Below are 26,303 nucleotides of genomic sequence, written 5' to 3'. Positions count from 1 at the left end.
TGAAGCAGACATTTCCTTCTTCTTGAAGGTGGATGGGAGTCCTTGTTGTCCCAATGAAATTGCTTAAGCCACCAAGCAAACCCACTAAAAATAAAAGCATTTAATGTGGTGTTTTCACATAACACACAGAAAGGCAACAGTCTGCAACAGTACTGACATAGCGTATATAAATAAGGACAAAGATTAAAAATACTTTGGAAATGATAGACTCTGGGAACAGTTAGCGGCTGCTCTGGGAAGAAGCATCCTCATGAGTCATTGCACAGGGCAGACAAACGAGACACATCCAAGCATAACTAAAACTCTCCCGTGCCTGGGAGACAGTGGGAATGCATTGGGACAGCAGCAGCCAAGGCCCTAGGGGTGGAATCTGCCAGCCACACATGGCGAGCCCAGCAGCACAGACTAAAGCCCAGGGCACTGAACACCTGCCAGGACTGGAGACAGCACCCACACCCATGGCAGGTAAGGCATGTGACACATGCAGAAGGCCTGGCCAGTGCCCCTTAGGTAACTTTTCTTAGAGCTGAACAAATCTCAGCTGTGCCAGAAGCCAGAGAGCCCCTGAGCTAGAGCCATCAGTAAGGGGGGACAGTGGAGAGTTACATTTGTCTCATCTATATGGGAGCAGTGCATTTAATTTCAGGTACAAGGCTGCCTTGCCAAGCAGTCACCCATACAGAGAGATATGAGATATGCCAAGTAGGGACAATGGGGAGAGGAGGAGTGAACAAATGCTTCACCCAGCAATTGCCCCAATGTGAGTAAGACCAGAGACAGCAGGAGCAGACCCAGCTCTCCCTGTGCTGCCACTTGACCTTTGTCTGTGCCTCATCTCTGCTCAGAGGCAAAGCTGAGATTCCCAGGTCTCTGCTAACAGCAGGCTGCAGGGACAGGGCAGAAGTGCAGTCAGAAAAACATAGTGCCCTTTGGAGAAAAGCACACAGACAGCTTCAGCCTCTGGAGGGAATGATTACAGACACATCCAAAAAGCACATACTACTACCACAGCAAACAGCCTCTGCCCTTCCTCACAGCATCACCATCAGTCTGGTCCCTGAAGAACCACAGCTCTTTCTTTGCTGTGACAGAGGCTCCCAACACCAGCAACTCCCAACTCACACATCTACAGTCCCCCAACCCCCTATATTTTCAAGGCTCCAACTTGGGGTCAGACTAGGGACAAGCATCCCTGATAAAGTACCAAAAACCATCCTTTGTACTGAGCAGCACAAGGATTTGTATCTTTAAAAAATTTCACCATTTAAAAAAGTGACAAATTCCAGCTAAGTTGCACAGGGCTCCAATGCCCTGTTCTGACAGCTCCAGCCAATCAGACTGAACTCCCTGTTCATATCCCAATATTCACACCTCCTGCCACCAGTTGTTTCAGAAAGCTGTCAAGAGCAGAGCTCTAACTCCTGCTGGCTGCTGGTTCTTAAAGATTAGAAGACAAATATAATTGGATTCCAGAGATTATTTACTTTGCTGAGAAGGGTTGAGAAGTGCTTAGATGGTCCCCCAGCTGATTAAATCTTCATTTCACAGTAGCAACCCTGTGTGTATCCTACCTCAGAGTGCTTGCAGACAGGTTCTTGGCAAGACTGGCTTACTGGAGCACTTTGGCTTAACGAGACCACTGACATTAGCCAGCTGTGACTGGGGTTTATCCTCTATCTAGAAGGTTTCATCTCATTTCTGCAGCTCAGACCAAAGAGCTGAACCCAGCTTCAGCCCTTTCCCCCAGTTTAATGACTAATCAGCCACTTGCCCTATCAGCCATCCACATATCTTGAGCCAAAGCCTTTGGCACCATTTGCAGCAAAGCACAAATGGATGGAGCCCTCTCTCATCTCTCACACTGTTTTTCACACACAGCCACAAGACTCTGCCTGCCCCAGGCACCTTAACTTCCAAAGATTAGGCTGTTCTGCCCCAGACAGCCTTTGCCAGCCTCCTGCTCTCCTCAGCTTAAGCCTCCCTGGGTGAACACAAAGCCAAGACTCCTTGTTCAGAACTGTGCCACTGAAACATGAAGGCAGCAAGCCAGGGCTGCCTCCAGCTTAAGCTAAAATAGAGGGATGAGTTTATTGGGGCAGCTGCTTTCCCCTGGCCCTACTTGAAAAGATGGCATCCAGAGCCTCTCCTTCCAGGCCCATCCCATGCTCTGTACCGTTTGTGCACTTCAGCCCTTGGGAAACAGCAGAGCAAAATGGAACCAAGAAGAAGCAGAGAAGGGAATGTCTCCAGAGGAGGATTGGAGGCAAGCTTGGATGTCAGGATGTGGGTAAGGGTTACAGCCCATCATTCTCACTGCTAACAGGGGGAAGGAAGCAAAAACAAGCCAACATGTTAAAAACTCGGAGCAGAAAAGCAAAAAAATACAGCCTAGCAACATTACAAGAAAGCTGGGAGTGCACACAGGGCCCTGCAATGAACAGGGCTCTCCTTGTAAGCAAGCACTCCAGCTCTTCCCAGAGCCAGCAGGTCAGACATGCTGCACAGGTTTTGGTTAGATAGTGGTTTGCCCCATAGTAGAATGAAATGTAATTTATATACAGAAACAAATCCCTGCAATCCTTGCAAAGGTCCAGTCTCAGGAGCGCTGCTGTGTTGGTGAGGGTTGCTGTGAGCTGCAGCACTCCCCTCTCAGTGCAGCACATTCACAGCTTGTGAGGCTGGGCCATCCCCATCCATGCGTTGGTGCCAGGCGATTCAGAGGGAAGATGAATCCTTGGAAAGCAGGCGGGCTCGCATGCGTCTGCAGGATCCCTGGAGCAGAGAATGGCTGCAGTTGAATGCTTGAGACACAGAATACCATGCAAAAAAAGGCTGACATTCTCCCCCTGCAAGGACCCTTCCCTGGTGTCAGCCTCCCACGCCCTTGCTAAAGCTCGAGATGAGGCAGGGAGCAGAGAGGAGCAAACACAGCAGTCGGTCTTGGGCTGCACCAACCTCTTGTCCCACTGCCACCCTGACAGGCTGTTAGCACCAGCCTGTGCTGCCAGCTTCCCTCTGCTTCCTGCAACATCCAGCCTGCCAAGTCACAGGCAGAAGGGCTGTAAGACCCTTCAGGATCTCGTTTCCAGCATGTCACCTGCCTGCAGCTCAGCATGGAGCAGACTGCTACGAGCTGGGGCACCACAGCTGTCCCAGAGCCTTGAGTGTGTGCTGTCACCTCAGCAGGTTTCAGCACATCAGGTTCCCTGCAGGAAGAGAAATGGGGGATAAGGGGAAGTGTCTCACCTCTTTCTGGCCTTCCAAAGACTTCAGCTTGGCCTGGGACATATGAGCTGGAGAGCCACATTTCTGTAACTGGACAAGAGAGGGCAATAGGAGTAGAGAGCTGGTGAATGAGCTGGCATCCACAGCCTTCCCTGAGAGCAGCCTGTACCACCAAAGAGCATCTATCACCCAAATCCACTCTTGGTTTGTCTGGGACAACCCTACTGCATACAGGCAGCAGGCTTTGTACAACCTGTGGAGAAGGATGAGCGAGAGGGAAGGGGGAACAAGACAATGCCCCAGGGCAGGACACAGCCAGAGAGACAAAACTGGGGTAGAGGTCCAGAGCTGTCATCCCTGCTCTGACGGTGCCCTTGCCATCTGCTCTGTTCTCCTCAGAGCAGCTTCTCAGGACCTTATTTTATCATACAGAAGAAATTTGGAACTCTTCTCTTGAGTAGAGAACAGCTCCCCAGGGGTTGCTGAAGTTGCACTCAAACTCCCCACACTCTTCCCCACCAGCAGCTCCAGTGGTGCTGGGAGCAGCTCTTACCAGCTGGACGTTCTCTTTGCTGACCCGCACAGGCTCTGGAGTGGAATCCCTGCTCTTCCTCTCCAGGATAACTGGAGTTCCCAAAACTTTCCGCTGTTGTAAGAAGAAAGGGCTGTTGGCTAGTGCTTAAAGTGCAAAGTAAAAAAGAAAGGGAAGGAGCAGGATGCCTTGTTGGTAAGCAGTTGAATGCTGGGAAAGAAAAAAGGAAGCCAAGCTGGGACAAAGATTGCAAAGCAGAACCACCTGAAATACCACACCACTAGGCTGAGCCCGCCTGAATGTAAAGAGTCTGGGAGCTGACCTGGGGCCTAGCCAGGAGCCCAGCCTGTCAGAAGCAGGGACATGCTGCTGTAGGGCAGCCCATAATGTGCTAAAACCCGTGCTAACATGCTAGACTTCATGACCAGCTCCCTGTCAATCTTCATCTCATCTCAGGAAGCAATCAATTTTCCAGAAAGATCCTACAGCCATGTGTTTCAAGATAATTACACTTTACACTAACAAGGCTTTTTGTCACTCTGCTGCCTTTTCTGCCCCAGTGGATCTATGTTGTTTGGCAGGCAATACTTTGAGGAGTCCCTACCCTTTGAGGGTCTCATTCAAGGCAGGGCAAGGCAGAAGCAAAAAGCAACATCAGAAATTCACAGCAGAGAGCAAGGGTCAGAGGCTGCTTTCACCTTAATGAGGCCGCTGAAGGAGCGCGAGCGGGTGCGTCGTGGTGCTGGGGATGTGGGCACATCAGAGCCAGGAGTCAGAGCAGCTGGATGCTTATTAAACTAGGAGGAAACACGAGGGCAGTATGTTAGCACAGTTATACCTGTCCCTTGCTGCTGCGTGCTGCTCTACCTGCTGTCCCAGAACTCAGTTTCTCTCCTTCACCCCCTAAAATGGAGGAGCAGCTCAGAACTGCAGGAGGAAGAAAGCAGAGGAAGGCCTCACCTTCCACCCAGGATTACAGGGAGTTTGGGTGAAAAGGTGCTTTGTGCTGGCTACCAGATTAACCAAAAGTGGCAGATGCTGGGAGCAGAAAGAAGGCTGGGCAGCAGCTGGAGGCTGGCAGCCACGACTGCTGCTGACCATATTGACCAGACTGTCTGGTGCAGCAAGTTGTCTGAGACCAAGAGAAGACCAGTTTGTCCACTCTCTGCAGGCCACAGAGAAAGAAACTTTTCCCTTCCTGAGGGAGGAAGCTCAACAAGGCCATGATCAGGACTGGGAAACTGCTGGCTAGCAAGTCCTTAGCTTGAAAAGCCAAACTTAAAAGTGCTGCTTGGTGCAGCAACATGCAGGACACCTCCTCCTCCTGTCTTCTTACAGCTCTGCCCCTTACACAGCCCAGAACCCACTTTTCCCAGCCTGCCCAGGGTTAGGAGCAGCTCTCAAGAAGGCCCTGTCTTTAGCCCTGTGCCCAGGATTATGCTGACAAGCACACCCCAAGGTATCTTTCCTCCCCACACTACCTGCCGGATAAGCTTCTTCTTCTTTGCAGAGTCAGGCATATTGTGGACGTGCAGGAAGAGCTCCTTCAGTGCCTCCTCGGTGCGCTGCTGGGTCTCCTCCTGATGGCAGGAGTCCAGCCGGCTTCGCTTCTGAGACTTGAGGGGCTGCAGCTCCTTGGAGCCAGCAGACGTCAGCAAATCCAGGTCGTCCTGGGAGAGTGGAGACAGGAGCCGCTTGCCATGCTTTAATCCCAACGAGCCACCCATCTGAGCCAGCCCAGGAGAGTCTCGTGAGCTGCCTCAACCCCAGTGGAAGCACAGGACTGTTCTTTCCCTACCCCTCTGCAGCAGCACTGCATCAGCAGGCCCCGTGCCAGGAAGAGGTGACAGCAATACAAAGGTGACCCCATTGCTTCTTCCCTCCCCTCCCAGATGAGAGCTGCAGAAGCCCTTCCGAGCTTGAGAAGGGTCAGTACAGCTCCTTGACATGCATCTTCCCTCTTCTGCAGCTACATGAGGCAGGGAAGCATTTGCTGGCAAGACATGAATGTTGTCCCAGTGGCAGCAAGTAGCCTTTATCTCAGCACTTCTGCCAAGCATCCTGGCCATGGCAGCAGGCATGTCTGTCTGTTTGGAAGGCACAGCTCTGTGAAGGAGCAGGTGCTGCATGTACTGGGCACAGGGAGCAGGTTTGCTGCTAAACAGGGGCTCGTAGCTTTCTTTCCCTGTGCTTTTGATTAACAGATGCTTCAACTCTGTCCAATTTCCCTAATGCAGCCGCCTGCACTACCACACCATATGCTTCTCCTGCTCCTGCCCTCTGACAGATCCTCTTTCATGACTTGGTTTGTTTTCAGTTTCTATCACTCACAAAGATCCATTCATAGCATCACAGCCTCTGCCCTTTCATGGAGGGCAGGCTGCACTGGCTGGCCTTACCTTTGATGTGTGGGCTCTGGATCCCAGATAGTGCAGCCTGGCACACTCCCGGATGTACACTGGAGCCTGTGACCATGAGCAGAGAACAGGCCAAATGTATGTTTAACATCTCTGCTCTTGGGGCAACTCCAGCAAGAACTGCTTTTCAACCATACAACACAAGCCACTTGTATCAAGACTCAGCCATTCTGGGCAAACAAAGCCATGGAATTTCATGTTCCCTCCCTGTATCCCCTTCACAGTATCCTTTACATGCAGACATTCAGCACAAGTGGAACTCAGAGTAGGGAGAAGTTCCTGTGGAACCCTGCTCTAAGTAATTGCCCCAGTTCTGAGATGGCCAAACTGGGGCCAGACAAAGAAGGTAGAAGGGGAACTCTCCACGGGAGGACTCTGCAGTGAGCAGATGCCTCCAGTGACCAGGAAGGCCCTGAGAAGTCAAGACTGTCTGTTGTAGAAACGTTTCCTTGGAGGAACAGCTGAAAGTCCCACACTCCTGACTGTCCTACCCAGCACCCTCCTCAGAGCTGGACAGTGCCTGTAACAGCAGTGGGCTGATGACCTTTTGCAGAGAAATTCCCAACAAAACAACCCAGTGCATCAGGTATTCTGCTCCTGGCAGCACTCAGGCAGGACAAATCCCTTCCATTCCCTTATCCTGCCAGAACCCGAGTGCAGCTCGGTGTGTACCTGCCCTGGGAGCCAGGTTTGCTGCTGGGCTGCAGGTGCTGCTGTCCAGCAGAGGGGAGTGTTACACCGCACCGTGCTGCTGACCTGCCCTGGCAAAGCCACCTCCAGCACTGCCTGCCCAGCAAAGACCTCCTCCCCAGTCACTATTGGAATGGTTTCTGGTACAAAGTCTCCTTCTCCTACCGCAGCAGAGAGCCCACAGAACACACACTCAACATGTGGGATCTGTCTGGACAAGGGGCATTCAGCCTCCTGGTGATGGAGGCAGGAGAGCAGGATGCCAAGGCACACTCACCTTGAAGAGTTTCTGAGAATGTTTGATCATGAAGGTCACTCCATTGTTTAGCTTTGTGATATTTTCCTGAAGGTCATTTGCTGTCACCTGGCAAGGGGACACAGCCATCCATTAGAAGGAGAGGAGGAGGGGTCTCTTCTGGGACACAGACACACACAGTGCCACAGCAGGAGATCTACTCTGGGATGACAGGCAGGCAGGGCTTATAGCCCACAGCAGAACTCACAGAGCCAAAGCTGCTCTGAGAGGAGAGTCAGATAACTCTGAGGCAAAACAGTTCACCAGCAGCATAAGAAACCTTGAAGAAAGATCTGCAAGGTTTTTCTGGAGCTGACATTCTAAGAAGCATGACTGTGCTGTGCTTTCAATTTTACTGAAAAAGAAGATGCATAAGTTGCAAATAAGACTCATGGCAGGTCTGGGCTGAACATTGGGACTGAGTCCTGCCAGGAAGCTCCCACCTCTCCATCACAGCCTCCAACCCTCACATCATTATGTCAGTACTCAACCTTCTCAAACCTTTGTTTTTCCTCTGCCAAGCCTTTGCTTTTTACCTTGCAATGTCCCACCCACAGACACTGAGGCATTGCTCACATTTCTGGGCCATAGGATGTGGGGTGCAAACATGAGGGCAAGGTTGTGTGCAGACATCTTGTTCTTGTCCTGCTTCTTGGCAGTCTGGTAGAGCAAGTCCAGCAGCAGCTTGAGCAGGCTGCGGTTGGGAGCGGGGAGGATCAGAAACAGCAGCTGGAGGGCTTCGATTTGGCGCTCTTTGTCTGGAGTGCTGGTCTTATTCCCCTTCTCATCAAACAGCGTCAAGTCTGCAAATCACAAGGCAGAACATGAAGGACACACATTACCTTCCCTCAGAGCAGTCTGCTGCAACTGCTTATCCTTTCCTCTTCATATGCAGATCTCCTACAAACCCCTGCACAGCTCTTGGCCCTCCAACTCTCTTCCCCTCAGCTCCCAAGCTCCCCACTTGATGTGTTAATCTATGCTACTCCTCCCACAGAACAACAGAGCTGCTAAGAGCTGTGATGGCTTGAAGGCAAGATGGAGCAAGTTCACATAAGGTAGTTCAATAACAGTTATTAAATCCATAGAAACCACAACTTGCTCAGAACCCTGGACATAAAACAGATGGAGACCCAGGTTATCACTGTGGGCTTTACCACTGTGGTATCTGAGAGAAGAATGGTCTAGAGAGACTTGGTCTGATTCGTTAATCAACTCCTGTCTTTCCACCACCAGGCTGAGGTGGCAGGAAGATTCCTTCTAGGGCTGCCTTTGAGGGATACACTTCACAGCCTAGCGTGCTTTCTAGGCCAGTTCCAGTCCTTCTGCCCATCCCTGCCTCTTGCTGCCCACTCACCTGCAATTTTGAGGTGGGCATGGAAGTGCTTGTGTGTCAGCAGCGGCTCTGGTAATTCACCCAGGAACATCTTAAGTAGGGTGGCCACATCGTTGGAATGAAACTCCCCAGAGTCCAGGTCAATATCAGTACCACTGTTCAGAGCATCCTTTAGGATCTGTTGCCTGATGCTGTTGCCTGGCACTCGAAACAAGCCTTCTGCTCTTAGATCTGCTCAGCAGAGGGGAAAAAAAGGGCACTGAATAATCAGAGGTTGATTTCCCAGCTTCTTACTAAAGCAGTTCCCTCCTCTTTCCAGAGCTTGCAGCAAACCACAGCAAACTGCATTCAGAGACATGACTTCAAACTGTCTCCCACCAGTACAGAAAGTCCTTGTACAGAGGGAAATAGACCAACATATCTGCTAGGCAATTCTGGGGAACAGTTGCCCAGGGCAGTCCCAAACTCCTGCTGCTGGAGAGCTCAGAGCTTGTCACTCTGTGCACCAGAGACCTGAGATGGGCCAGACAGATACCCAAGGGGACAGGAAGACAGCAAACAGAGGCACTTACTCTTGTGCAGATACTCGATTAGCTGGGAAACCTGTGCAATGCCTTCTTCTGTCAGCGGCGAGCCAAACACCACCCCCTTCTCTGCAGAACAGAAAACAACATGTTCAGGCAGCTCAGAACCCACAGCCCCAGAAACTAACCTCCCCAAAGAACAGGATTTCAACATGCAAAGAGCAGTGCCCCAAAATGTTAAGGGTGAAGGTCACAAGGACCCTCACAGATGTGAGGTATCACAAACACTCCAAAATAAGTGACTTCATCTCACCATGCTGTACTCACATGGGCTTCATCATCCTTGCTTCTTACCTCACTTTAATTACAGCTTTTATCAGCTAAAGCAAATATTCTCTAGCCCTTGAAGAAAAAACAACACCAGAAGAGATGCTTCAGTTTAAAATGGCACAGAATCTGCAAGGCCAGACCTCACAAAAAGAGCAAAGTGGGAAAGGCAGATGTAAGAGCCTGGACAGCCCTGGTGCCTGCCACACTGGCACACTCCACACCATGAAGGAAATGTCCAAATTAATCCTCACTGTGGCTTGACATGAAGTGGCGCAGAAAGAAGAGTTGCAGCTATGACTTTATGGGAGAGGCAAATAAGCACTACTGGGGAGAGCAGACATATTCTGACTGGCTCAAACTAGCTTCCTTTTCAGGCATGGGTAACACATGGAATTCCCTCATCCCAGTGAATCTCTCTTCTGTGTCAGCTGCCCTGGTCTGAGTAAAGTATGAAAGCTGAACAAGGCAGAAGGAGAGTAGCAAAGCAATAAGCTGGGCTCCTCTCTTGAAGTCTGTTCCCACCTCATGGGATTGAGACTGGGCATGAGCTGCAGCTCCAGAACTCCAGTAAATAACACAGGTTACAGTCCCAGAAGATGGAAGCAATTGAGCTGAAAGGAAGGGGATCCCTGCAGGGAAGGAAACATTAGATGAGAAATCCATTTAACTGAACGGCATTTGTTGAACCAATGTAGAATACTCTTCTTGTCCACAAAGGAACTTCCCAGGTGAGACAGTGATTATCCAGAAGGACAGTGTTTTCTAATAAATGCAACCTTGCTACTGAATGGATTTTTCTGTCCAACACACACAGTCAGTATGATCTGTCCCTCAGAAGGTGGAGACAACTCCCAGAGAATTCAGCAACCAGAACTTTGGGCACCACACTTCTTCCCTCAGATGAGTATAGGTTTGGACTGGAGACAGCACGCTGGAGAGACTGTACCACAACATGATGCCTGGGACTGAGAACTGGAACCAGGTACAGAGCTGGTTTGTCTTGCTCTGGTACTTAGGCTTCAAATAGACAACAGATATAAGAAAAGAATATTCCTCCCTTCTCCATGACCAGACTGCCAGGAACATGGGTCACTTCTGAGGGCAGGCTGGACATCTGCACCATTTGCACTGAAGGTTTCCCTCCTTAATGCTACAGCTGATAGCCCAGTAATCCAAGCAATGCATTGGCTGGTCTGATAAAAATTATCTCCCCCACAAACTTTCTCTTGCTTTTTCCCCCCTCATATCTCATTTTGATTTTACTTGCTTTTGGTCTCTTGTACTACAGATCTTACTGCTCTGTGGTTGATGCTCACAGCATGTGAGGGAGACCTGTTAACCCTATGCACTTCTCTAGCAGCCATCCTGTGTAACTAAATTTATTCCGCCTGAAGAATGTTCTGCTTTCTTCCAGGACTTCTGAAATACATGGTAAGCCACCAGGAACTCCAGCCTCCTGTTAAATCAAGAACTTTCTGACCTCACTCTGATAAAGCACATGCTTCAGTCCTGCAAGAGAAAGGAGGGCAATGCGAGCTCTTGATCCACATGAAAGATCTGAAAGGTTTGAGTGCAAAGGGAGAGAATGATCGGCAAAAGATTCTTGTCCTTGAAGAAAACCAAACTCATTAGACATTCAACAGATAGAATCAATAGTGGCCAGGAATAGAAGAGGAAAATACATCTTCTTGAGACATGCAGGGCCTGACAAATTCGATTTAGTTTTGAAGTCAGAAGCCGGCATCTGAATGAGAATTTGATTCTCAAAGAAACTTGAAAGATGTGTCTGGAGAATGGATGCTGCATTACAAAGGCTTAGATGTTATTGTACAATTGCTTCTGAAACTAAGCAGCAGCATGAGACTGAGTTTCCTGACGCTCAAAGAAGTTGTAAGCATTTGCAGTTTGATCAGCTCTGAGCTCCATGGTCCTCGGCCTCTGGCTTTGAAGAAATAAAACTTGTTTGTTGTAGCTGGTCTATAACATGAAGAAAAACAAATGATGGCTCCAAGATGAAACACATAGTACATGAAACTGATTTTCTCTGTAGGCACAAACCTCTTTTTCTCAGACTCTGGCCAAGGAGCTCGCAGACAGTGCCTGTCAATGCTGGGAGACATTGCTGTTGCAGCCTGGGAGTGCAGCCAGCAGACTTGGAAACATCTGCTAGCTGTAGTGACACACGGCCATGGAGACATGTGAATGGGGGAAAGCAGAGCTCCTGGGGAACAAAGTTAGCAGGAGATGTCAGCTCTGATAAGAGCAGTGCTCCCAACAGAGTACAGATAATTTAATAAAAAAATTGAGCTGGAGAAGGCTCACCAGCCCCTGCTGGAAGGTTTTGACAAGAACATGGGGGTTTCCATACACACTAAGAAAACATTTTCAATTTGGCTGCTCACTCACTTCTGTTTATCAAGTGGCAAGTGCTTGAATTTAAGGCGTCCTGCTACTCTCTGGGAAGAGGGAGAAGCAATAACAGGTATGAGCACAGTCTAACTGCAGTTTAGGGGCAGCACAAAGACCTGTTATTGTGGAGCAGCAAAGCAAGTCATGGCAATATAAAGTAATTCTCATCTAAGCATGCTAAAGGACTTGAAGTCTTTTATTTTCCTAAAATATGAGTATATGTACCAAGATTCTTGATGGGTCAGACAGAAGTGGAGGGCTGAAACTGCCACCAGAAAATTCTGCCTCATCAGTGAGCCTGCAAATCTTGTCCTTATGAAACACCATGGAGGAATAGGCTTGGTATAATCAGAATCACTTAGAGAAATTATATAATGGTTGAAGACAGAAAAAAGCTGTAGTCAAACTATGCCATAGCAATAGCTCCCTTCTCTGAGATACTTCCAATAGCAGAACTGCTTAAAGGAAGGGGAAGACTAATCAGAAGTGTTCAACCTCAGGCTGCCAACATCTGAAGGCAGCTCACAGCTTCTCTGCCAGCAGCCAGCCAGTCTAAGCTGGGAAACCAGAGCTGAGGAGGAATGTGAGGGACCCAGATGGAGGCTGCTTCTGCCTAGATGAGTGAGAAGGTTTAACTGAACTTATCAGGAGAACCAGGCTTCCCTTGAGTGTGGGCAAAGGTGGGAGAAGACACACACACACCTAGAACACCCTTTTAGTTTCAACAAACCAGAGTGGTAAATGCCAGCCATTGAAAAGGAAAGGACCTGAACACAACCACACTCAAAAGAAGACTTCTGTGAAGGGCCTGGGGCTAATGTTTCACAACCAAGACAGCTGAACTTGAGAGAAGATAAGAATAGTCAGTTTAGCAGAAGAAAACTCCAGTGGAATGCTTGTCTAAGAGAGAAAGAGAAATATGTCACCTCCCTGAGCTGAAACTGGGCTTCATCACTCAGTCTTGCAGAGCTTTGTCACTGACTCACTGGATTGGGATGTGGATCAGAGCAGCACTAGCATTTGGATGGAAGATACTTACAGATTTCTGAGCTGCACAGTGGGCAGCTGACCCACTGAAGCCAGCCTGACACACACCACAGCAATAATCCCAGAACAAGGGGAACTATTCTCAAAGTGCAGGGCATTGCCAGGATCAATTTCCTGACCTGTTTTGCTCCTTTCTGGAAGTGGCATCCCCAGAGATTATGAAACCATAGTATTTAGCATTCCACAAGTTCAAAACTATGGGCTGAAAGTTTTGCAAACTCAGTGTAACAAATGGTGACAGCATCACTGCAAAGGTGGGCACCAGACTTTGTGCCATCCATACTCACCCTTGCGCTTCAGAGACATCAGAGAACGAAAAAATCCAGAGGCTGTGCTGTTTGTCCCGGGCAGCTTTGGGTCCTCCTCTCCCATGAGCTGGGCCAGCTCTGCCCCAGGCAAATCAATGAGCCTGGTGATGTTGCTGACAACCAGCTCTGTGAACACCTCTGGTTTTTCATGGCGCAGCTTTTCCACAAAGAAGTCGGGATTGAAGATGATCGGCTGGCTGCGGAGGGAGGAGTCATTGCAGATGACAAAATTGCAGATGGCATCTCTGAAAAAAGTGAAAGAGGAAAAAAAATACAGTAACTCCTCATCACTTTGGTTTTTACAGCCAGCTGGTCTGCCCTGAAGGAGACATCTGCTGACACAGGAGCTACCAGTCTACACCAACAGCACTGTCTGACTTTGGTGAGTGTTCAGCACAGCACAGTTACATTTCCCTGTGGAGCAAAATCATTTCTGGACTCTTTGTAGAACACAGCCTAAGACTAGCACTGCACAACGTGATGATGACATAAGCAACACCCAATGAAAACTACATCTACATCTTTACTACTTGTTTCACTGTATCTACATCATACTAGCTCTGGCAGAGATGACACCTAATATTTTACATTAACTTATTACTTTAAGTCATAAATAAATTTGGTTTTATGTCCCTTCTTCCCCAGAAATTCACTCCCAGTGGCCCAAAAGTCTGAAAAAGAATCTAAATTTTTTCATGGCCAGCTTACACTCATCAGTTCCTATTGCCATTCTATCACACCTACCCTTCTACCAACAAATAGATAGTTCCCATGTCCTGGGACTCTGTTTTTAAGGTCATAAACGTGTAAAACACTGAACGCTCAGTTTTGCTGTGGGTGTGGTCAAATGCTCCCAGGTGACATGCTGCCAAACCTTTGGTTACTGTCCTCTGCCAGCTCCTCACTCTGAGTCTGGAGCAAGTGAGAACTCATTGCCATGAGCCATGCAAGATCAGTCCTTGAGGAACCCCTACTAACTTTTCACCTAGATCATCCCTTTTCAGCTCATCCAGTTCTTACCTTTTTGTCATCCCTTCATGCCCTTTATCTGCCCTCCCTATTCTCTACTGACACCTACTTTCTTCATGTCATAGCTTCTCATGTGGCATGGGAAAAGGGATGAACCCGAGACACTGCTCTAAGAGTTATCTCAAACAGGCGCGTAACCCTACCAGAGGGTAGGTACATTTACCATGTAGAAAATCAAATCAAAGAGTTATTAAAGAGATATCTCATGTTAATCAGCACTCTCAATGCTCATACTTGACTTTTATCCCAATTTCCATCTACATCTGAATACCCCTAAGCCCATAAGGGCTTTCTCTTCAAAACAGGCTTTTCTAGAGAAGACTGGAGCACCCCGATCTTCCTCTCCTCCCTGCTGAAGGGTGGAGGCCATGCCATTGTGTCCAGTCCATGCTGGGTATCCCTGCTCGCTGCTCAACACAGCTGCCACCAAAAGTGTCTGCAGCCCCCTGAACCTCACATCCACTGGCTCAAGAAACAGAACACTTCACTGCTAGTTCAGAGACCTCAGCAGCTTCCTGTTCTGATGTAAACTGACAGTAGCTCACCACAGGAGCACATCAAAGCACATACTGGCAAGTTACCTGAACTCCAGCCCACCTCCACACATTATCTGTGAACCCAACAGTTATCTGAGCTACTGTACGTTTTTGACCTGAAAGACAATCTCCAGGATTTCCAGGATGCCTGATCAGCATAACAGAATAGAACCTGGGACTCAGGCTCCACAAGAAGAAAGATACTTGTTGAAACAAGAGGAAATGAGGCTCTCAGCAACTCTTGCATCGTGAGAATCCATAGCAAACCCCCTCCCCTTTACACTGCTCTCCGTGGGTGCCAAAGACGCCCTTCAAGACGATGGAGAAGAAGAAGGTCTGCAAGGCAGACTGCACGGCAATCTGCCAGGTCATCTAAAATTTTAGAAAGCTCTTAAAGGCTCCCAGCTGCCTGGCTCAGTGGCCTAGCAAGCACACTGCTGACTCCAAATGGGGGCCATATTTTGCTGAGCACCTCCCAGCCAGTTTTTCAGCAGTTTGTTATCTGCAATAAATCAAGACCAAAATGCAACAATTCAGTATCAGCTGCCAAAAAGCAACTGCCAATTGATCTGATCATATTCACATTTCATTGCATAGGGCTACAATGCACAAACAAGTGCCAGCTCTGCCCATAATGTGGAGCAAGCTCTTTGCTTGAAACCCATGACAACTCATTCTGTGGCAATACAGATCCTGAGAAGGGTTAATAGCAAGTGTATAGGCCCAGTGACCCTGCCTGCAATGATCCGTGCACTGTTATTCACTCACTAGCAGTTTTGTTTCCCCACAGAGAAGATATGCAAATACTTTGAAGCAGTTACATCAAGCATCACAGATTATCTCTTCCCTCTGACAATTAGATATCTGGATTCACAGAAAGAAAATTAAACAATTTTGTCAACTAGCACTGACTGACATGACTTCTCTGCACAGCCTGTGTTAGAAGTCGCACAAAGTCCAACAACATATAATGCAAAAACAAATAGAAAAAAGTAAATTTCTTACATGAGTGCTGAGAGCTTTTGAAGAGGCATTAGGAAGCAGAGACAGGGAAAAGAACTTGCTCCTTGTTTCCAGCAACAAAAGAAACCTGCCTGTCCCAGCACAGCCTATGCAAATTCCACGCATGCTACGAGACACAAGGGCGCATTATTGGGTCTGAAAGGCCCCCTTGGCACACACTGGGCATCAGCCTTCACACAGGGACAAAACAGAAAAGAAAAGCTGGACAAATTGATTCATGTCTCTTGCCAAAGGCTGCGTTGCTGGAGTTTAACTGCAAATAATTCCTACATAGAAACCAGGGTTTTGAATCAGGACCAGCGTGGTATTAAGTGCTTTCCACCTGTATCCAAGAGGAATCCACGAAATAGTTCCAAGTCTACCCTGTGTTTACCATGAGTAAAGCCAGGCAAACACATTCCCAACAGCATCCAAGCACAACTGATGTTACAGCACTGGCAGGACAATAGCCAAGTCCCTTAACTGCACAACCCCGTGCCCAGAAACCTTGCTGGAAACACTCTCTGTGCCTGCCTTTCACATTTTCCGATCCTTTCAAAGAAAAAACTTGTAGATCAGCTCCTCTGAGCTGGAAACAGCACCTGGCCATTGCTGTGCCACCATGTGCTGTTCACCCACTTCAGGATTCCTGTTCCACGTTTCTCTGGATTCCCGTGCAGTTTCCCTGCCTGCTGCAGCTGGGACCAGCCTTGTGTACGCTTATTGTGATATGGCACTTCAATGAGCTACTTCATTTTGAAAGGTCACTTTATTAGCAGCTCTTCCTTACACAGAAAATTTGCTTTTGTATCATTATTGCTAATCAAAATGGAAATGTGAAGCAAGCCCCTATTTCTGAGCAAAGATAAAGCCCCCACTGGCTTTACACACAATAACCCTGCCAATCCTCACTGCTGCACACACCATAACCTTCAGAAAGAGCCATGTGCCCCATCTGCTGTTTTCATGTTAAAAAAGAGAGATGGATGTAATCTACCTACGCTCACAGTTTATATAACAGCAGCAAAGGGAAGACAAACATGTATTCATGGAGTTTATTGCTTTTTTTTTGCCTTGCTTCTAATTACAAAGTTATATTTTCTATATGCTGTGATCTCAGATTGCTTCACGACACGTCAAAAGACAATAAAGTAAAGGAATAAATAGCTTCCTCTCCAGTCTCATGAATATAATCAAATCCCAATGAATAATAAAACCTTGTTCTAATAGGGTTGTGATTAAGACAGCAGATTAAAAAAAATGGGTCCTATATTGTGCTGAGATTCTTGCCATTCTAGTATCCTTCAGAGGCAAAGCCTGTGATCCCAGCCAAGTCACAAAGAAAGCTGTCTGTCACACACAACGTTTTTGCTTCAGGCATGACAGCCCCATCATTTCATGGGGAGTGGATGGTGCAGGAGGTCAAAATCATGATGGATCAATTAATCCCTAAGGTAACTAGATCCAGGCCAGGGAAATGCCTTGGAAACTAGGACAAAAATGAGACTTTAACTGCCAAAACCTGGTGATCAAACCTGCAGTGCAAGAGCTCGGCAAGCAGGCAGATTACTTCATGTGGCAGCAAGTTTGCATTCGGAAGGTGAGATGGAGCTGCTGTAGTGGCTCTCACAGCTCTGATATTGGTCTAAATCCACACATGTGACAGAAGAAAGGTCCAAGAAGCATGAAATAGAGCATAAGGAGAACAGAAGGCAAGAAAGAAAGAGAAGGAAGAGGTACCTTTGGGGCAAGGCATCAGCTGTGTTTGTCTAGCTGGCAAAGGGGATACACCGAAAGCTAAAGATTTCAGAGGAGCCTTATGTGTCTAATTCAGTGGACAAAATCCATCTCCAGTGCCATTTTGCACACTTTGTATGTCATCACCAAGGCCCTATGCTTCAGACACACCACAGCTGACAAGTTTTACCATACAGGAGTAAAAGGATTAAAGAGCTTTTGAAAATAAGGCAGATAATAGGAGAAAATCTCCCTCTATAATAACAAAATCTTTAGATTATAGGAAAGAGCCAGGCTGGTACCAAATACTAAGAGCAGGGTGATAAGCAGGCAGTGCTGAAGAACACAAAACATGAACAATTCTCTGCCTGGCTAAGCACAAAGGGACATGGGACAGATGCTCACAGGCTCGGATTTCCCCAGGGACGAAGAAGTAGCATTGTCTCCTGTGCTGTGCCAGAGTAAGGAATCAATTAATGAGGATGTCTGAAGACAGTATTTCCAGAGCCAGATAGGAGCCATCCCAGATTTTGCAAAGAGATGAAAGAACCATAGTGGAATTATATGGAATCATTTTAAGAACAAAAGGACTAGAAGACAAATTATTTTCTAGATTAAAAAATAATAAAAAAATAAAAGTAGTCTAATGGGAATGGACTGCAGAGACATTAGAAGAGGCTTCACAGTTAAAGTTGCTTTGAGGGCTGTACTTCAGACTGACATTCTTGTAAGATGGTGTAACAAAGATCACATTCAAGCCTCACACTTGGCACCCTAACTTTTCACAGGATGACTGATAAAGCCTCTGAAAAATGTCAAGAAAAACACAGAGTAATTTTTGCCCAGGGTTATACTCATAAGGTCTTCAGGGGCAGAGTCCTTTTGTGATGAGAACACAGTGCACAGCACAGCGGGTGCCAATTCTTGCCTACTGTCTCCAGCCTTGACACAAGTAAGCCTTATGAGACATCACTGTCTTTTTAATTTTTGCTTTGCGTTCTTCACATTTAAATAGCTTACACAGAGTGATTCAGCCTTCTGACTGTGAGAACCAGATAATAATATACAATTTAATGGCAAGGAGCTGGCTAAGAAAGCTGCTGTTATTGATGGTGGCCTGTGCTCAACAACCTGGAACTAATGTAACTCCGGGCCACCTTTTGGAAACCAGGTATATTGGTTATCCCTGTCACTGCTATCATCTATGAATTCAAACTCTGTGTCAGTAAACAACTCAGAGTAGATCTTGCCAACACTGGCTACACATTTGTGACATGAACCTGGAGGAGATGGACCTATCTGAAAAGATAAAAGGGTTGGGAGGGGTGGGGGGCTGTGCATTGGAAGAAAATGAAAATGCAATATATTACCAGCGTCAAAGAAAACAGCAGTAGCAAGACAGCTTGATATATGTGAAACATCAAGAAATTTGCATTTCAGCATGAAATTTCTCAAGTTTGACCTGAATGATTCTTTGTGATATTTTTAATAATAGCCACTGGAATATTTTAAAGTCAATCAAGCAGTACTTCAATCAGCCATCACAACATCAGAGCACCCAGATGCCTTCTAGTGCTAGGAGGGAAAGAACCAAGGGGTGCCTTAGAGAGAACTGCATGTTCACTGCTGCTCCTCATCAAGTCTCCTTCCCAGTGCCACCACCCCAGGTCTGGGTGTTCCCACACTCTGTGATGGCTCAGCTGACTACCAAAGACCCTGTAAAAAATGCAGAAAGGCAGCTACCACCAGAAATCCAGTAATTTTACATTAAACATCTGCAAGCTCACATGTCTGCCTTAAGATCAGATTAACAGAGTCGAACAGTGTTAAATAAGAACGCTGCTCTGATTCTCATGACTGTCAATGCATTTGTGTCTCTATTTTAATATAAACTCCTACTGGGAGCAGCGATAGAAGAAGAGCCTTAGATCCAATCCTGATTTCACTGAAACCAGCACCAAAACTGAATCTTTTTAGATGGCAGCAGCTGCCTCCTCTCGTTACTGATGTGCTCACTTTTATCACTGTGGCATTGGGAACCTCGGTCACAGCTGGGGACTCCGCTGTGCTCCATGCTGAACAAACAGAACAAAGGCAATACCCTGTCTTCAGAGGGCTGATAGCTAAATCTGAAATGAATGCTGCAGGGACAGAAAAGAGAAGGAATCCCAAGAGAAGAGGCAGCACTATCAGTCAGCATGACTGATATAACTGAACTCTGCCAGCTTTTCTGTAGACACTATTAAAAAGGAGGGCGAGGAAGGACAGGAAAAATAATCAGGTCACACTGCAGACATTTAGAAGAAATCCAGCTTTTGCACATGGGGTGACATGGGACTGAGCATAAAGGAGCTGGTTTGAAAGCTATCAGGCAGGGATGGCTGGGACATGGGGCTGAGGAGGCAAGAGCTGAGCCCCACGCACTGGCTGGGAGCTGCTGGTGAGGCAGAGGCAGGCTGGCAGTGCCAGGGAGCTGGAGAAGCTTGGCAGTGCCACGGGGCACCGTGTGGCACATCCAGACCCTCATTGCAGGGTGGGACACAGCCTGAGGAAGCCCCACAGCCATTTCCCACCAAACCTGTCTGCTGTATCCCCAGTGTGCTGGTGGGTACTTTCCAGCTGCCAATAATGATAGCATTCCCTTGCTCTTCTCATTTTAAACTGTCTTTATCCTCTTTATTTCCCCATGTTGAGTGTACTGGATGGAAGCCAGGCATGGCCCAGTCCCACCTATACCTCCTTGGCCTCTAGCAATCCAAAATTGCTGCACACACCTCTGATTGTCACCCTTGCTCTTGAAGGTGAGAGTCTTAGGGCACCCTTCAGAGGCAGGATGAAATGGAGTTCAGAGACCAGCAAAGACACGCCATCTAGATGCTGCTCAGCCCAGTAGTTCCAAGCTAGTGTCCAGGTCAGAGCAGAACTACCATCTATAAACAGCAACCCATAACAATCAGGTTTACTTCTGACACAAAAAATCAAGCAATTACACAAAAACAACACAGCAAAGTTAACAAGCTAGCGTAGCAACCAGTCAGGGAACTCAGAGCAGCCCAGCAAGGCAGGACAGATGTTTTCCTAAACCCTCCCACAGGATGACACCCAAAATTGGTAGCACCAGCTAGTGCCCAGAACACATTTGGGAGTCCCTTGCCACCATCAATTGGTAGACTGGTGCTTGAGGAAAGCACCACAATTTGAGTACAGTGTGCTGCAGCACTCACAGGCTTGCCTGACTGCAGTTGTTTTTTCTGCACTGAGGACACTGAGACCAGGGTCAGGACTCACAGCCAGCCCCTCACAGTACTGCTGGTGAGGTTTGGTAGTCACAGCCTGGCAAATACAGAGAATGAAGGTATCCAGGAATCACAGCTCTTGCTTTTGTTCACTACACTTCTGTAATTCCACAGCGCTCCAGAGGTGCAGTGAGCAAGCTGCATCCTTGCATCTGTGTTGTGTATCACAGTGGTGTTTGCAAAGGATGATAGCACATCAAATCCCTCCTCATCAGCAATCCTCTGCAGACACCACTGAGTATGTCAGAGGCCACATCCCTTGCTCCAGATGTGTAAACTCCTACGAGCTGGAATTGTGATGAGGAACACCTGGATACGTGCCAGCATTTAAATAAGCTGGTGACATCTGGTCAGGGCTGCCGAGCACACAGATAAACAGGCTGGGCCCGCCACAGAGCAGCACAGCATGCAGCACCAGAGAGACACAGATACACAAAGCAGCCCAATTAACTCACCAAACTGAGCAGGATGGGGGCCTAGGGCTTTTGAAGGGGATCTGGGCAGGCTAGGATGTCAAAAACTGGAATACTGTACACAGATACCAGAATTTATTTGACAATAACCTATAGTGTCACTTTATGCAACTCTGGTGAGATACAGCCTCTCTTCACATCCTGCCTGACAGTTCATCTCTGTCTGGCTCAACTCTGCTTCACTGCAGAGCCCAGGGAACTGTGATATATTTATACAAGCTCCAGGGGCCACTCAAGAGAATGCAGAGTGGCATGTGCGTGAGGAGAGCTCCAGGAACCCCCCAAGAGCTTGTAAGGATGTTCCCTAAAAGGCTTCCTGCTCTCCAAGGCACAGAGAGCCACAGCATGCTTGTCTCCTGCTATAAGACAGTTTGCAAGCAGGGCTGTAGGAATGCCCATATGGAAGTCCCAAACCATAAAGCTATGTTTCAACCTTGAGTATGAGCTCCAGAAAAACAAAAAGGAAAACTAATGCCATTTCCCCTGAGAAATTCCTGCCTCTGAAAATCAGAGCTGCCACATTACTGCTCAAGAAGAAAGGATGTTTTGGCTGGAGTCCAAATTATTAGAGCTTTATAGGCCAAAAGCAAACACATTAAAAGTTCCTGTAAGCCAGCTGGCAGGCAATTATTAAGCAGCTTATCACATTCCCCGCTATCTATAGTTTCTGAAAATAAAATTTATGAGGAAACTCTAGATGGCTTAATTGCAATTACCTAGTGTAGAGGTGAGAAAGGCCAGGAGTCAAGGAATGAGGGTTTTGCACTTTGGAGAAAAGGGCTCAGACACCACAGTAAGTGTAATGCATTACCAGGATGAGAGGTCAGGGACACACCAGACCTGTGAAGCTTTGAAAAACTTCAGCCTATCTATCCCAGCAAGCAGCCACATTTTCTCTCACTTGTCTGCCCATGCTGACTCCAAGCCCCCTGTGACCTGGGGGCACAGGAACCCGTGGTGTCAGTCCCTAGGCTCACAGTGCAGCTCTGGTAACAGCGGGGCTGTGCCTGAACCCAGCAGAGCATAGGGCAAGGAAAGGGCCTCGGCTCCCTGCTCCTGCCTCCAGCTGGAGGGCAAGTGGAAATGAGATCCTACAGAACCAGACAGGCCCAAAACAACTGGCAAATATAAGAGCACAGCTGTGACGAGGAGCCCAACCCAACACTCAGAGGGACAGTATTTCCAAGATGGACTTGACTTCAGTGTAACCATTTGACATTAGCCAACATTTCCATGCTGTCCCCATCTCCTTCCCAGCTGTTCGTGTCACTTATTAAATCAACACACACTGAGGACTTTTGACCTTTAGGACAAGGCATTTGATTCCCAGCAGCATCTAGCACTCAGTGCTTCTGTTTCAGACTGAGCTAAATGCCCAGGCACCTTTAAAGGAGTGATAACGAAGCTCTGTGACATTTTCATAGGCATGTAAATGTGCACACAGCAACAAGGCAATGGCCAGGCTGGCAAGGAGACCCAGACGCTGCTTTGGGCTATGTGGGAAGCAATGCTCCCCCTTCATGCCCACAGACAATAAACTGAAGGGTAGCAGAACAAGGATCCTGTTGTCAAAGCCCATCCCACCCTGGATGGGAACAGGACAGGGTGTTACATGCAAACATATAAAAATACTGCAAATACAACACGGCCTTGAGTTCGGTTCAGATGCATAGGACCTCACAGGACTTGGACTGAGTATGGGGTCAAACACAAGTCCAGGTCTCAAAAATTCTCATGAGAGCTGTGGAAAAGGGAATGTGTGAATGAGATTGTCCCCAGCTCCCAGGCTTTCCTCCGAGAAAAGCAGCCATGTGTTCAGACTTGGCTTTAACTCTGAAATCAACCATTTTTTCTGCCTGACCCTCAGCAAGTCACTTTGATTTTTTGCCATTAAGTCATGTTTACAGTGAACATTTTGCTATTTCCAGTAAAACACAGATGGCAACTGTGTCTCTTTTCATAACCTGTTTACGATGTGAGCTCTTGATGTCCAGTTGTGCAGTGCCACTCTATCAAGCCATTTTAACAAGATGCTTTATAGCTTTTTCCAGCATCTTCCAGCCCCATTGCTTTTACCCTTCCACTCACCCCACCCCTGCCATATCAAATGGCCGACATGAGTGCCTGGCAAAGCGTTTAGGCACTGCTTGAGTCGGACATTAAATGCATTTATTAAAAAGACAGATGTTTCTCTTTTGAAATTGAGCACTCTGGCACAGTGCAATCTTCATTCTCAGTTATGGAGAACCAGGCAGAGGTTAGAGAGACCACAAAGAGAAGAGAGAGATCAAATCATCTTTTGTCATGTTCAGTAACATTTGGTAAGGCGTTTAGGACAACCAGCTTTCAATTCCAGTCTTTAAGTCAGCGTGCTGTAATACCACATGCACAGCATGCAAGCTTTACTACCTAACTTGCACTTCTCTCCCGATGGGAGGAAATGGGGGCAAAAGCAAAAAAAAAAACAACCTTTGTGGCCTGTGTGGTGATAGACCAGCAAAGCAAGAGCTCGATTTTCTAGCGCTACCTGTGGGTGACAGGCAGTGCTGGAGGAAAACTTGTACTTCAGGCTTTGCATTAACAAAATTGCCTTTGGAGGGTGGGGGATAAAGAGCAGGAGAATATATCCTAAGGATAGCTTCCCACATAGAAAAAAATAAATCTAGTCATTTAGGCTGATCCAGGCCATGTTACAAATTCTTTATCCAAAAGGGAATTTTAAGTATCAGCTGTACTAAGCATACACATCCCTTTACCAGGTCCAGCATTTTAGGCACTCCCTGCCCAAATAGGCTGCAATGAGCACCATCTCTTCATCCCTCCTTCCAGGGCAATGCTCTGCCCCAGCCCAGGCACCACAGCAGTGCCCCCAGATAAGCAGAGCAAGTGCCATCGGGATGGGTCCCACTCAGCAGTGAGCAGGACGGCACCACTGTGAATCAGGCTGGCTAAGAGGCATCAGCCCTCTTATAAATAACTTTATTTATTTATCCACAAGAATTACCATTCAAAGGATGCTCAGTTTGCAGCTACACACCACACATACAGAGGGAGAAAAAAAAACAGGGAAAAAAAAAGATATTGCAGCCTTTTAAGAGTTATCGGACACGACACTGCTGTAGCGAGGTGCTCATGCAGTCCTTGCTGTTTTATTGCAGCAGTAACAGAAGGGTGATGCATACAGAAGTGTGAGCTGAAAGTGGATTACGTGCAGCGGACATCGTCTGTGTATTTGGCGCGCCAGAATAACGCGGGCAGAGCGGACAAAGCAAAGGAAAGGAGGGCTGAAGGCGAAGCCAGTCTGTATAGTGCCATCACCCTACCAAAGCCCGCAACTGCCGAGCGCTCGGCGCGGGCTCTGCGGCTGCGGCGAGCCGGCCCGGCGGGCCCCGCAGAGCCGCACGGCGGGCACGGTGCCTTGTCCCCCCCCCACCCCGGGAACACGCCGTGCCGGGGCGGGATCTGTCCCCGCAGAGGAGCGGGCGGCGCTTCCCCGCAATGCAGCACCGGGACGCTGCGGGGAGCGCTCCCCGCCGCACAGCCCCGGGCACACGGGCACCGCGGCCACACGGGGCCCTACCGCCACCCCCGCGGCGGCTCGGCCGAGCTCCGGAGCCGCCGGAACGCTGAGCCCGACGGCTCCGTTAAGGTGCCGGGGCACCGGCGGGCGGCGCGGCAGCTGGGACGGCGCGGCTCGCACGGGCAGCGCCGCAATGGGCGGGCTGAGGCGCACAGGCCGGCGTCTGCCCACCGGCTGGTGCGGGATGCCCGACCCGTACAACTGGCGGCGAGAGGCCAAGGGGAGCGCGCCCCGGGACGGAGCGAGGGGTGCCTGGGTCCCGCTCCTACCTGCGGCCGCCGGACGCCGGTGCTCCCGCCGCCATCTCATACCTGCCGCTCCGCCTGCCCATTGGCCCGCCGCACCACCCCCTCGGCCCCGTCCCGCCCGCGCTGCGCTACGCCACTGGCTGCGGCCGGCACCGCCCCGCCGCTATTGGCCGGTTCGAACGGGCAACGGCCGATCCGCGCGCACGAGGGGGCGGGTGCGGGGGAACGGCCGCCCGTGCGGCGCGCTGCCTGCTGGGAGTTGTAGGCGGCGGCGCTGAGAGCCCCGGCACCGGGAGCCGCGGCAGCAGAGCGGCGCCGCAACCCCTCCACTGCAGGGAAACTCACACCGGCCTGACGGACCCCGAGCCTGCTCCGAGAAACACGAGTTACACCATAAGCTGCAATTCTGATCTCGGCTTGTGTGTTTGTTATCACCGCTCTCCATCAAGGACAAATAGAGAACATAGACACTGGAAGGGCAGTTTTATTCTGTTTTTCCTCTTTGTGAGTGAAAGCATCTGAGTGCTCACAGTAGGGTCCCTGTGGCCCTCTACACTTGCTGCACTTGCAGTGCTCAGGTGGCAGCTACAGAAAGAACTTAGAAACAATTGAAACTGTAGATTGGAGTGCTGAGGGACTTGGAATTAATGTAATATTTTTTAATTGACTAGATTTCAGCTGGAGTGGTCCCTTGGCATTTAAAACTCCACACTTAATTATCTTGCTGCCAATCATTTCAGCTTAAACACCAAAGCTCCTCTGATACTGCTGTCCCCAGGAGGGTTTTCCCATCCCTGCAGCATGTGTGTGAGGAATCCCAACTCTGAACGGGGACCCCAAAAGGCCCTGCAGTGTGCTTTGAGGATGGGGCGGTCCACCTGGATGGTGGGTGGGCACAGCCCATGGGGCACACCCGCTTTAAGAATCAGGGTGGGCATTTAGCCAGCACTGGGCGACACGTGTTAATCCTGCCAGCCTCTCCTCAAGCTGGTATCTGCAAGGGTTAGGAACACTTTGTGACAATGTCATGTGCGAGTATGGCTCCGTACTGGTACTTCATGGTTTAAGAACTTGCTGGATGAAGAAACAGCCTTCCAGCCACCTCCCAGCTTGAGCAGCAAAAGCCAAGCACGGCTCCAGGTCCCCAGCTGGTGCCTCTCCATGGGTAACTGCAAAGCAGTTGTGGCAGGCAGGGGCAGGAGGCACAACCCCACCACCCCTCACCTGCCCCGTGTCAGAGACGTGCTCAGGCTCCTGAGGGTCCCCAGGATGCAGCTCTGCTCCCTGCC

At 48.8% G+C, this 26,303-nt stretch overlaps 1 protein-coding gene across 1 annotated transcript; it reads right to left on the bottom strand.

Annotated features, from left to right (window-relative positions):
• Positions 1-85: 85 nt before the first annotated feature.
• Positions 86-25,102, bottom strand: ARHGAP19 (Rho GTPase activating protein 19). Its single transcript, XM_030951604.1, has 12 exons — positions 25,036-25,102; positions 13,093-13,358; positions 9,068-9,148; positions 8,517-8,726; positions 7,736-7,962; positions 7,142-7,228; positions 6,157-6,222; positions 5,239-5,427; positions 4,456-4,554; positions 3,779-3,871; positions 3,247-3,315; positions 86-2,772 (listed from the first exon to the last, which is right to left on the bottom strand). The coding sequence occupies exons 1-12, from the start codon at positions 25,095-25,097 to the stop codon at positions 2,716-2,718; spliced, it is 1,506 nt and encodes a 501-aa protein (XP_030807464.1). The 5' UTR covers positions 25,098-25,102; the 3' UTR covers positions 86-2,715.
• Between the last annotated feature and the right edge of the window lie 1,201 nt (positions 25,103-26,303).

This window comes from Camarhynchus parvulus, chromosome 6, assembly GCF_901933205.1.
Source record: "Camarhynchus parvulus chromosome 6, STF_HiC, whole genome shotgun sequence".
Classification (NCBI taxonomy): domain Eukaryota; kingdom Metazoa; phylum Chordata; class Aves; order Passeriformes; family Thraupidae; genus Camarhynchus; species Camarhynchus parvulus.
Note: the sequence above shows the minus strand (reverse complement) of the source record. Positions and strands in the feature narration are given on the sequence as shown.

What these genes read in the sequence shown, in the direction of transcription:
- ARHGAP19 (XM_030951604.1), bottom strand. Translation starts at nt 25,097, where the DNA reads ATGGGCAGGCGGAGCGGCAGGTATGAGATGGCGGCGGGAGCACCGGCG. An exon ending in AGAAGAAGCTTATCCGGCAG is followed by an intron (nt 4,555 to 5,238) that starts GTAGTGTGGGGA and finishes GTTTCCTCCTAG; the next exon opens with TTTAATAAGCATCCAGCTGC. An exon ending in GCAAAGAGAACGTCCAGCTG is followed by an intron (nt 3,316 to 3,778) that starts GTAAGAGCTGCT and finishes TCTCTTGTCCAG; the next exon opens with TTACAGAAATGTGGCTCTCC.